At 34.0% G+C, this 13397-nt stretch overlaps 2 protein-coding genes across 2 annotated transcripts; both read right to left on the reverse strand.

Moving 5' to 3' along the window:
* Positions 1–2062: 2062 nt before the first annotated feature.
* Positions 2063–3158, reverse strand: LOC128042562 (uncharacterized). Its single transcript, XM_052633948.1, has 3 exons — positions 2941–3158; positions 2560–2839; positions 2063–2173 (listed from the first exon to the last, which is right to left on the reverse strand). Exons 1-3 carry the CDS (start codon positions 3156–3158, stop codon positions 2063–2065), a joined length of 609 nt encoding a protein of 202 aa, XP_052489908.1.
* Positions 3159–10640: 7482 nt separating this feature from the next.
* LOC105789736 (uncharacterized) lies at positions 10641–12714 on the reverse strand. Its single transcript, XM_012617103.2, has one exon. It carries the CDS (start codon positions 12684–12686, stop codon positions 10659–10661), a length of 2028 nt encoding a protein of 675 aa, XP_012472557.1. The 5' UTR covers positions 12687–12714; the 3' UTR covers positions 10641–10658.
* Between the last annotated feature and the right edge of the window lie 683 nt (positions 12715–13397).

A 13397-nucleotide genomic window follows, 5' to 3' on the forward strand; every position in this document is an offset into this window, starting at 1 on the left:
AAGTTTCAGAAGCTGCGTGAGTAGGCTAGAATTCATCATCAGCTGGCAACCATCTATACTCCTCAGTAAAATGGAGTTTGTGAAAGAAAGAATCGAACAATGCTTGATATGGCTAGATGTTTATTGTTTAAGAGCAAGTTGCCAAGTAAATTTTGGGCTGAGGCTGTAAACACCACAGTGTATCTGCTCAACAGATTGCCATCTAATGCTGTCAAAGAAAAGACTCCTTTTGAAGATTGGTTATGACTTAAGCCAACAGTTTCACACCTAAAAGTGTTTGGTTGTGTCTGCTACACTCTTATTCCAGCTGAAAAGAGAACCAAATTGGAGAAAAGATCTGTGTCAAGGATCTTTGTTGGTTACAGTAGCACAAAGAAAGGCTATAGGATCATTGATCCCTCTACAAAGAAGATCATAGTGTGTAGGGATGTGAAATTTGATGAGGAAAATGTTTGAAATTGGAATGGTACAAATGCAAGCTTAAGTGGGGAAGTTTAGAAAGACAACAATCTGCAACCTGCTGAAGAAGAGCCAATTGATGATGATTTTAGTGATGCACTTGTGATAGGCACAAGAAGCATCACTGACATCTATCAAAGATGTAATGTTGCAATACTTGAGCCTACAAATTTTGATGAAGCTGCTAGAGAAAAGTGTTGGAAAAAGGCCATGGAAGCTGAAATGAAGATGATACACAAGAATGACACTTGGGAATTGGTTGACAGACTAAACCAGAAGAGGGTTATTAGTGTGAAGTGGGTGTTTAGAGTCAAATACAATGTTGCTGGCTCTCTAAACAAACACAAGGCAAGACTTGTGGTGAAGGGATACAACCAACAGTATGGGATCAACTTCATTAAGACCTTTGCTCCTATTGCTAGGTTAGACACAATAAGGCTCTTGTTTGCCTTAGCGGCTCAAAAGGGTTGGAGAGTGCATCAGTTGGATGTCAAGTCTACTTTTTTGAATGGCTTCCTCAAGGAAGAAATTTTCATTGAACAACCAGAAGGGTTCAAGGTTCCTGATAAAGAGGACAAAATCTACAAGCTGAAAAAGGCATCGTATGGTCTGAAACAGGCACCAAGGGCCTGGTATGACAGGGTTGATACGTACATGTCTAAGCTTGGGTTTGAGAAAAGTGTTAGTGAGCCTGCACTTTATGTGAAGAAATCAAAGAATGAAACTCTGCTGATTGTGTCACTTTATGTGGATGACTTGTTAGTAACTAGAAGCAAGGGGGGCTGATTGATGAGTTCAAAATAAAAATACAGGATTTTTTTTAAAATGACTGACTTGGGAGAAATGACTTATTTTCTTAGCATTGAAGTAATTCATACTGACCAAGCTATTTTCATAAGTCAGCAAACCTTTTCTTTGAAGATTCTAAACAAATTTTGCATGTTAAACTGCAAAATTGTTAGCACACCTGTGGCTTAAGGTGAAAACTGACTAGTAATGGCAATCATGAAAGAGTTTATGATAAGGAATATAGAAGCCTAATAGGTTGTTTGCTCTACTTGACAGCTACAAGGCCTGATATCATGTTTGATGTTAGTATTCTATAAAGATTCATGCATTTTTGTGATGTTGTTCACTTTAAAGTAGCTAAAAGAGTTCTCAGATATATAAAAAAGACTTTGAATTATGGAGTGAAGTCTGAGAAGGCAAAAGAGCTCAAGTTGATCGAGTATTCTAATAGTGATTGGGCAGGATCCATTGATGACATGAAGAGTACTTCTGGTTACGTCTTCACTCTTGGCTCAAGGGTCTTTTGTTGGAGTTCAAAGAAGCAATAAACCATTGCTCAATCAACAGCAGAAGTAGAGTGCATTGCAACTGCTGCAACTGTTAATTAAGCCATTTGGCTTAGAAAGCTTTTATGTGGTTTGAATGAAGATCAAGTTGAAGCTACTGAAATTAGAGTTGACAATCAATCAGTTGTTACCATAGCTAAAAATATAATTTTTCATGGAAAAACCAAGCATTTTAAGGTTAAATTTCATTTTGTTCGAGAGGCTAAACAATCAAAAGAAATGAATTTGATTCATTGCAGCTCAGAAAATTAGTTTGCTGATATTCTAACTAAGTCTCTCAGTGCTACAAGGTTTGATACTTTATGGAGAAGCATTGGTGTTTGTTGCATACAGTCCAAGGAGGAGTGTTGAACTTTGGCCTGCAATGCAACATCAGACCAGCATGAAAGCAGCATAGAAGCTAAACTAGTGCAGCAGCAACATTTTGTTCATTTTTAACTTGTTTTAGTTGTTTTGTAATTTGACTGAGTTAGTAGAATTAGTTGCTGACTTTATATGATTTCCAATGTGATGTAATAACTGATATGTTAGCTTCTTTTGTGTGTAATTTAAGCTAAGTTTTAGTCAAGTATTAGTGGGAGCAGTTACACACATATATGTTCATCATTTTAATGAAATATACAAGTGATTTTTAGTCATCTTCTTGTTCAAATTCTCTTTGCATTTGTTCTTTGTTTCAATTCTCGTTAGTTTACATGTGCAAACACCAACAAAGAAGCATGAAGTGCAATGGGAGGAAACATACCCGAGTCTTCTTTGGCAGTTTAACACAAGCTTTGTGGAGAAAGAAATCACAACATGAAGAATAGTAAAATGAAGAAAATATAGGCAGCATACACCCATTACAATGCTTATTACTATTGATATCATCGTTGAATGTCAAGCTGTGCAGATCATGACTAGAATGTATTATCTTTGCAACTACAACATTGTCCCCAACTTTGGTTTCTCGAAGAAAACGAATGATTAAATTCTCAGATTCATCGAGTTCCTTAAATTCATCTAAATTCTTAAACTCAGTTACACTGTACAAAATGTTGCTCAGTCAAGAAGTGGCACACTTTACATGGATGATGAAATTGTAAGCCGATCGAGAACAACAATAACTCTTATGTTCTATATTTACCTTCTTCTAACAGATTTTGCAGTCCCATTTTCTAGAATCGTCACAGTGAATGGTGAGGAAAAGTTACTGGAAATGGGAAGGCGGTGTAGATTAATTCTAATAAAGCAAGGCCATGAAATACAGTCCATATGAATTAGAATGTTGCATGTAGAACAAATATAAGAAACATTTTCACCATGGGTGCCACATGCATCACAAGTGAATGAATCCAATCTCATTATCTAAGTAAATGAGTGTTCATGATTTTTTTTATTCCTTACCCTTGTCGTGCATTAATTAATTAAAGTAATAAATTACAAATCTTAAATATATTAAATCACATGTAAGTTACTAGAAACTAGTATTAATAAAAGAATGAAAAGAATAAAGAGAGATACATTTATGTCGTTTTAATCTTTTATTTTGTCTATTTTCTCTTTTATAATGATAATTTACAAGCATATGTATTTGATTTAAACCAAGCATGTGACCAATGGTAATGTGGAGTAAATAAACATATACTCTTTCCTTCAAAGTACATGGTATTTTAAGATTTTTTTTCATCTTTTTATAATTATTTTATAGTTGTTGGTAAAGAATGAGAAGATAATTCGGAAGAAATGAAGCATGTTGACTTTCCATAGGATTACTCATGAAGCTTGTGATTATTTGTTAAAGCCTGTTCAAATTGAAGAGCTAAACAAGATATGGCAACATGTAGTCAGGATAAAGAGATCCGATAGGAAAGATCGACATAACAACGATAGCCACGATGTTGAAAATGGCCAACCATGCTGCTGTTATGTTTTTGTTAAAGTGCATGCTACTATGATGATTTTGTTGAGTGCATACTGCAGCAATTGTGCATGTTACAACAACATATTTTCTGTTTTTGCTGCAATGTAATTTAGTTTAGTTGAAAATGAACTTAGTTGTTGATGTTTTGATGGGATGATTGAGCTGATAAGTCAGCTTATTCATGTGTACAAACAATGTTTTAGTAGTCTCAATGTTGATTAGTGAGATTAGTTGAATATTTGGTGATGTATTTTGATTATAAATGTATTGTTTTCATATTGAATAAGCAAGCATATCAGTTGTGTAAAGTAGATTGCTTCTTTGCTGCATGTTTGTGAGCAAGTAAATTGTTCTATACTTCTTCCTCCTTTGTTCTCTGTCTTGTTCTCTTCTTTTGTTGCTATCAAAACCCCAACAAATAGTGTCAGAGCCCAAGTCTTTGAGGGCTTGTTTTTGTTTCTACTTCTTGTTAACAAAGACAATAAGCTGTTAAAGCCTATCATCTTTGCGGGCTACTTGTGAAGGCTGCTTGTAAAAAAGATAGCAACAGCTCACCCCTTTGAAACTCCCAAACAAACTTGGAATAAGTTGAATGAGGAGTTGATGGAGTATGTGCATGAAGACACTCCACAGTATAAGAGAGTATGTGCAAGAAAAAACAAGACTGTAAAGAAAAAAGGAATAAGGCAAGATGTGTTTGAAGGAAAATTGCCAACCAAGGCTGTGAAGGGAGGAGAATACTCCATTTAATGAACAAATCTTTGGCGCAAAAGACTTGGATAGTCAAGTGTGTGAGTCAGATTTGGTTGATAATGAGGCTAAGGTTGAAAATGAATTGCTTGAGCAGAGTCAGCTTGAAACAAAGCATTTAAGGACTGTCAAGCTCAAAAAACTTGATGAATGATTGGTATTTGCAGCATGGAGACCAAGGAGGAGTGTTGAAAATGGCCAACCATGCTGCTGTAATGTTTTTGTTAAAGTGCATGCTACTATGATGATTTTGTTGAGTGCATATAGCTTGTATGCATACTACGGCAATTGTGCATGTTGCAGCAACATTTTCTGTTTTAGTGCAATGTAATTTAGTTTAGTTGAAAATGAACTTAATTGTTGATGTTTTGATGGGATGATTGAGCTGATAAGTCAGCTTATTCATGGGTACAAGCAATGTTTTAATAGTCCCAATGTTGATTAGTGGGATTAGTTGAATATTTGGTGATGTATTTTGATTATAAATGTATTGTTTTCATATTGAATAAGGAAGCATATCGGTTGTGTAAAGCAAATTGCTTCATTGCTGCACGTTTGTGAGCAAGTAAATTGTTTTTTGTTTCTTCCTCATTTGTTCTCTGCCTTGTTCTCTTCTTTTGCTACTGTCAAAACCCCAACACACGACAAGCTTCGTGCCGATAGCAGCGAGGTCAAAAGAGATGGGAAGTGTTGGTAACAATGGAAAGTTAAAACAAAATGTTGAGAGTCTCCCAACAGACTCGGGAATTTCTAGATGGAAGATTGAACACACCTACCGAGCTAGGTTTATGTGGCAAGCTATTTGGTAGGAAGACCCCATTAATTGTCGGTACATAGAGGTTTCAAAATCTTTAAGATTGCAATCAGCTTGGTGCCCCCTCCTGCTGTCACTTTAAAATTTAAAGTCGATGGAGCTGTAAAAATTGCAGTCGAATGTGATAGATGTAGAGGTGTTCTCAGCAATGACAAGGGTTCTATTTTCGCATTATTTTCTTATCCACTTCAGGTAATTGACTCTAATGTGGCTGAGTTATTAGCAATCAAAATAGCCTTGGAGGTATTTACCAAAACCGATTGGTTTCACAAAGTTAATTTGGTTGAGTTTGTTAGCCACATTGAAGAGTTGCTGACTGCCGATGCTACAACTGTTTTCCCTGTTTCTGGCAGTTCAATAGATGCAAGAATAACCATCTCCGTTAATTCGCTTCTTGGTGTTACGAGCAACTCCTTGATGTTTCAAGGAAGCTTTTAGCAAGCCGTTTTGGTAATTTGAGAGATGGCTTCCAAAACAGGAATACTTTATCGGACTTTGCTCCTATAGCTCCGTCTTCCAATCGAGATTCAAATGCAGATTTACAAGGCGAACCAACCTCAATCAACCTAATTCAGGGGTAATATTCATAAGTGCTCCTCAAGAATGGAACGCCCCCTTCAATAAACTTTTCAGTACATGTTAATAGTGCTATAGTTCAGTTTATATGAATTTAAAAGATTCACTTGCACTACACAGTTGAATAAACTCTAACAACGCAATAAACAACGCACGATCATTCAACTCCTTTTAATAAACCCAATGTAACCCTATACATTCAAAGCTTAATGAGTTTAAAAGATTCTCTTGCACTACACAGTTGAATATCCGTGTCATCAACCGCAATGAGTCTAGCATTCCCAAAAGGAAATCTTGGGAATCAAGGGTTAACTAGAATAGTCCATTTTTTAAGTTCAACACTGAAAGCACCCAATTGACCTCGTGAGAAAACACAATAGAAAACTTCATTAACATAAGTGGCATCAACTGCATAATCATCATCATTGAAATTATGACTAGAGGTGATCATGGGCCGGGCTGGGTCGGGTTCAAGCAGGGTCCAGAAAAAATTTTTGGCCCGCGTCCTAGGCCCGAACCCGGTCCGGCCCAAAATATAGGCCTAAAATTTTGTCCAGGCCCGGCCCGGAAAAAATTTCCTAAGCCCGAGCCCAGCCCAGCCCAGCCCGTCCCTTTTTTTTTTAGTAAACACCAAAATTGTATTAAAAAAACCTGCAAAATATAATCAACCAACTAGAATATCCATACATTAACCAATCAACATATTTAATTTTATAACAAAATATAAATTGTAAGCTAAATTAAATTTTCAACAATTAGAAAGGAAGTATCCTAAAAAGCAACCAAAGAAACATCATCCTCATCGTCCTCATCGTCCTTTTTACAACCAATTTATTATATTCGGAAATGTATTTTAAAAATAAAAAAATATTTTAAAAATACTTTAAATTAAAAAAAATATTTATTATATAAATACTAAATGTCTAATGGGAAATGGGGAAATGGATAATGTATTTTAAAAATAAAAATATATATATTTATTATATATTCGGGCCGGTCCCAGCCAAAAAAGTTTTGCCCAATGCCCGGCCCATTTTCTAAACGAGCCTCGTTTTTTGTCCAAACCCATATTTCAGGCTTATATTTTTACTCGAGCCCTCCCATATATCGGGCAGACTGTCAAGCCGGGCCAGACCGCCCAACCCATGATCACCTCTAATTACGACTATTAAACTCAAATTCCTTCCATGTATCATTACCTGCACAACATATCTTGATATCAATTTTGCGGTAATAACACACTTTGGAGAGGTTAAAAAGAAATACTCAATTAATAGTCATGTTATTAAAATAACATGACAGTAAACTTAAATTTGACAAATAAGTAAAATGGGAAAATAGTATACTTTAAAAATTAAAAAATAAACCATGCATTAAGACTAAAATCTTTTCAATCCTTGGAAGTGGTGTTAATTGTATATCTTTTTCCACTCACGACCTACATGTCACATAATTGAGGTACACCCACTAGGAAGGCTGAAGAAATAAAAATAGTATTTAAACAAAGTTGATAAGATGATAAAAAAATGTAATTAATTTTGTAAATAATATTTTGATTATGTTGTTTGCTCAATTGATATTATTGTTATTGTAATAATGAAGAGGTCGTGAATTTAAACGTATTTAAATTTTACTTATGGGTAAAAGTTAAGCGGGTGATTTTTTTGTTTTCTTAATTCAATAAATTAATTATTTTTTCAAAAATTTTGGCTTGTTTGTATTTTCTTAATTGGATTAGTATTCTTGTGCCACTAACTTAATGAGAGGGACTTTATTATAAAACAAAATAGAGATACATTAATTGTAAATAATTTATAGAAACAATTAAATTGGTGTTTGGTTACCTCATGTCACGAATTTAATAAGTGATTATATTATGATTGAATTTTCATGATTTTGTTGATAGAATAAGTTTAATATTAATTGTGAATTGTTTAATTTGTGTTTATTTTGTTAAATACAGTTGTGAATTTATTAAGGTTTATGATAAATTAATTTAATAAAATTAATCACTAATATTATTAAGTAATTATGAATTTACATCAAATTAATACATTATTTTTTAAAAGGTCACAATTTGGATAAAAAATATTATAGTCAAAGTTGAACCCATTATTTTTAAATTATTTTAACTCTTTTTTTCTTTATAATTATATTTAAATCTTTCTTAAACAATAGGTAGGTTTTTGTACATATTTCTCTCACTTTCGAATTGTTCTAATGCTTATGCATTGGATGATTTGACTAACATTTTGTACAAAATAAAATTTGTTACATATAAACATAATTGTCACTACTAATAATAGTAACTAATATAACCCCTAGACAAGCGTAAGCATTTCCAATTATCAACAAAGTTACAATTATGCTCTTCATATTCAAGAGTTAGATTTTGGCAAGGTTCTCTACACTCTACACACATAGGGGTGACAGTCAATCTTTTGGACGAAAGTAAGAAGATGCGGATAATCTTTGTATTTGTATTTAATACCAAGCTTGATAAATGAATATTCTCTAAAAACGCATTTAGAATGCATTGCATTGTCAAAAACTTTACAATGATAAAGCCAAAGCTTTGTGTCTCTTTTTTTTTTCCACATATGTCACACCAAAGATGGAGTGAATAGTCATTGCTATCTCCATAAACAAGCTCCAAAGGATGTTCATCACAGTTATGCGGAATAGTTTTTGGCAATGTAGCACACTCAGAATTCAAACCAAAGTCACAATCCTTGCATATGTAGGAACCTTTTTCGTCTCTACATCTACCACAAGCGCTGCAAACACTTCTATTTTCTGCATCATAGAAGAGGTAATGTGATTCCTTTGCTTGATACGTAGAACTGTGAGGAGTTGTTGCACATCGAAGGCAGATGACAATGCCATCATCTATACCTCCTTGTTTGTAAGAGAAACCACTACAATCATAGCCACATACCCAACATTTAAAAATACCATTTGTGAGAAGTATGAAAGGCTCTGGCACGATCCATAGCTGAGTCTTCCTTGATAATTCAGCGCAGGTTTTATGGAGAAAGAAATCACAACATGAACAATTGTAAAATGAAGAAAAGATGGGCATCATACACCATTACAATGCTTATTATTGACCTCGTCATTGAATGTCAACTTATGCTGATCATGACTAGAATGTATTATCTCTGCAGCTACAACATTGTCCCCAACTTTGATTTCTTGAAGAACACGAACAACCCTTCACCTCTCGCTCACACACAAAGTAGAGGCAAAGCAATCCCGATCAACTGTAATGCAGGGGAAATAATCACAAGTTCTCCTCAAGAATGGAATTCCCTCTATCAATCAAATGCTATGCATTGCTCAATGAACTCTTCAATCCCTATTAGTGGTACTATGGTTTAGTTTGGCCAGTGCTTGGACCAAAATAACTCGATGGACTCGGATTCTATCGGACCGTCGAGTTTCATCAACAACTCAGCTATGGAACAATCAGTTATTGAAAAGGAAGGGTACCTAATGTTTGGAACAATAGGGACAAGGGAGTCACATACTTGATAACAGTGGTTCATTGGAAGATCTCTGGGAATTGCAATGATGAAACAGGTAGATTATTATTAGTCATTTTTTTAGTTCTATTTTTTCTAGCTAGTTAGAGTACATAAAGGATTGACTATCAGTTTTAGACTTTAGAAGTAAATTTGTATATATGGGTGAATAAGTAGATCTAATAAAAGATTTCTTGAAACTGAGGCTTGATCACTTCTCTCATTTCATTTGAGATGTAAAAGTTGAGTTTTGGTTGAATTTGTTTGGTCAAATTTTTAGTGATATATGTACAGATAGGATGAAATTTATTAAATTTTATTCACCGAAGTAATCAATTTTTAAGTTTGAAAAATAAATCAAATTGCAATGACTTTTTGGATGGGATCCAGACATTTTTGGGTTGATATGTCTCATAGTGTTTGAATATGTATCTCTTATCTTCGAAACGCACTTTGAATCACTCGATTTCGAGTTCGGAAGCTCAAGTTATAATTGTTTTCATAAAGACTACGCGAGCAAAATTTTTGGACAAAATTATTATGAAAATTACAAGTTCCGGGATTTTAATTCAAGTTCAAATCATATTGGGTTCGATTTTTAGGCTTAATTTTTATTACGTATGATCTCAAAATTGTATTTATTAAGTATTATTATTTTATTATTTATTTAATCAGAATTTTGAATATTTTTAAGTATTTTAAGTTATTTAGGAGTTTTATGTTTCTTAGTCAAACAAAAAAGTCTAGTTTAAAACTACTTATTTAGATCAATTAGAATTTCAATATAGTTGTTAATGAAATTTCCAACTTTGAGAGTTAGCTTTTGTGCAAGATTTCTTTCTTGTGAATTTTACAAGTGGTTTTCTTTTTGATTTTTTTCAAGGAGTCGTGAGAATTCATTATTCATCCTTTAATTTGTCAAGAATTATTTCTTAGAGGATTGATTAAAGTCGTTAATTGAGTTTGTTGGGATTTATATCTCAAATGATTCAATTGGACACTTATCCATCATATTCATTGGTTTATTCGATCCATCTTTCACTTTTTATTTTTTTCCTTTATTTATTTATTGTTTTAAATATTTAATCTTTGTTGTTAAATTCCTTGTTTTAGTTGGTTTTTTTTTTTTAATCTCTTAGTTTCATTATTGTAATGTTGTTTGGAAGTGCAATTTTACATTGCAATGTTAGATGAAAGCAATACATTGGATGATCGACTAATATTTTGTGCAAAATATAATTTGATAGAGATCAACAATATAAACATGATTGTCACTGCTAATGATGGTAACTATACACCTCACTAAACACACGTAAGCATTTCCAATGACCAACAAAGTTGCAACCATGCTCTTCACACTCGAGACTTAGATCTTGACAAGGCTCTCTACACTTCTCACATAAAGGGTGGTAGTCAATTTTTTGGATGAAACTGAGAGGATGCGGATGACCCTTATATTTATATTTACTACCTAATTTGATAAATGGATATTCTCCGAGAACGCATTTGGGATGCATAGCATTGTCACAAACTTTACAATGATAAAACCAAAACTTCGAGTCTCTTTTTTTTTCGCATATGTCACACCAATGATGGAGTGGATAATCATTGTTATCTTCATAAACAAGCTTCAAAGGATGTTCGTCAAAGTTGTGCCGAGCTGTTTTTGGCAGTGTAACACACCCTGAATTCAAAACAAAGTTGCAGTCCTTGCATATGTAGGAACCTTTTCGGTCTCTACGTCTACCACAAGCACTGCAATTGCTCACATTTTCCGCATCATAAAAGAGGTAATGTGGTTCCTTTGCTTGATACGTAAAATTGTGAGGAGTTGTTGCACATCGAAGGCAGACGACAAGGCCGTTAGCGGTTTTGTAGGAGAAACCACTACAATCATAGTCACACAACCAGCATTTAAAAATTCCATCTGTGAGAAGTCTGAAGGAACTTTGCGGGAACCATAACAGAGTCCTCCTCGGTAATTCAGCGCATGCTTTATGGAGAAAGAAATCACAACATGAACAATAGTAAAATGAAGAGGAGATAGGCATCATACACCCATTACAATGCTTATTATCGTTGATCTCGTCGTTGAATGTCAAGCTGTGCTGATCATGACTAGAATGTATTATCTCTGCAGCTACAACATTGTCCCCAACTTTGGTTTCTCGAAGAACACGAAAGATTAAATTCCCAGATTCATCGAGTTCCTTGAATTCATCTGGATTCTCAAGTTCAGTTATATCATACCAAAACTTGTTCTCCCAACTAATGGCGCACTTGACGTGGATAACAAATTCGCAATTTGGTCGAGAACAACAATAACTCCCATGCTCCATATTTATCTTCTTATAACAGATTCTGCAGTCCCAAGTTCTAGAATCATGGAAATGAATGGAAAGGAAAAAGTTGCGAGAAAGGGGATGACGGTGCAGGGTAAGCCTAATGAAGCGAGGCAATGAAATGCAATCCTTATGAACTTGAATGTTGCATGTAGAACAAATATAGGAAACATTATCACCCTGGGTGTCACATGCATCACAAGTGAATGAATTTGGTCTCAACAACAACGTGAATGGGTGTTCATGATGTTTTTTATCTTTAATAACGGATGGTGGCAAACATTCACTATGAAAGTCAAGATTGCAAATCGAACAACGATAAAACAATCCTGAGTGGCTGACTTGGCAAAGGTTGCAAAAGCAAAAGTCTGACTCAAGAATAAGCTGGTGTTTGCGGTGGTAAGGGTGACTAATTTTAATGGGTAGTTCAACACATTTTTTGTGGAAAAAAATATTACAATCGAAACAACCATATGAATCATTCACCAATTCGGTTGAACAACCAAAGCATTCACGATATTTGAGTAGAAAATTTTGATTATCCATGAGAAGCAATGGATGTTGATGGGTACGGTGGAGGATCTCTATGAAGTTCCCGGAAGTGTCACGTTGAAGCAAACTACATTTGAGGTGAAAGGCAATTTTACAAGAAGAACAACAATAACTAAATTGCTCACCAATGTAGCAATGGCAAACCTTGCAATAATCTCCTCCTTGTTCTTCAATGGATGATAGTTGACGAAGAATGAGAGGGTGGTCTCGATGAAAGGGGTGGTGTTGAATCTCTATAGGAACTTCAGCACATCCCTTGTGCAGGAAAAACCCACACTCTGAACAGCTAAAGTTTGGACCCTTCCCCTTTCGCTTGCATCCAAAGCAACAGATTGTCTCCTCACTTTGATGGTTCATCTCTGGGTGGAACACGAGTGGATGTGGATGGCCTAAATGTTGTTGAAGCTCCATCTTTTTTCTATTTGCCTCTCAATTGAGATTTGATGTGGATGGCTAATGGTTGTTAATTCAATGGTCTATATATACACTATTGAATGTGATGGAATCCAGAAGTTACTTGTTGGAGTTTTATGTTTGTATTTTTTAATTAAAATTCAGAAAATAAATCTAATTAATTTATTATTCAATTTAAGTAGTTAAGTAATAAAAAAAAATCACCTTATGTTGCAATTTTAAATTTATAATAGAATATCATAATTTAATTGGAAAAAAGTGTTAGAGTATTTTATGAAATATTTTGTTTAATTTTATATTTAATTTCGAATAATTTTCTAACTAAATTAAGTATCTTTAGCCTTAAAAAAGAGCAAGGTATCATTTCTTTTATTTAAGAAAGAAAAGAATAATTCAAAAAAAAAAGAGAGAAGTTAAAGCGTGTACGTTAAAAAATAAAAAGTAAAAAATGCAAATATATGTCTAATAAATCTATACCCAAAATGGTTTGAGGTTTCATGCACATATAAAACTAAAGGTAAAATTTTATGGAAAATCCCCGTACTGTGTATTTTTGTGAATTTAGTCCTAGTCTCTTTACTTTTTAAAACGTGTATTTTTAATCGTAAAATATAATTATGCTACTATCATTCCTTTAGTGTTTATTCATGCTTTCAAGTGATTTTGGTTTTACCTTATGGAGAAATAATAGTTCCATAATGAAATAAT

The sequence above is a fragment of the Gossypium raimondii genome, chromosome 7 (genome assembly GCF_025698545.1).
Source record: "Gossypium raimondii isolate GPD5lz chromosome 7, ASM2569854v1, whole genome shotgun sequence".
NCBI lineage: Eukaryota > Viridiplantae > Streptophyta > Magnoliopsida > Malvales > Malvaceae > Gossypium > Gossypium raimondii.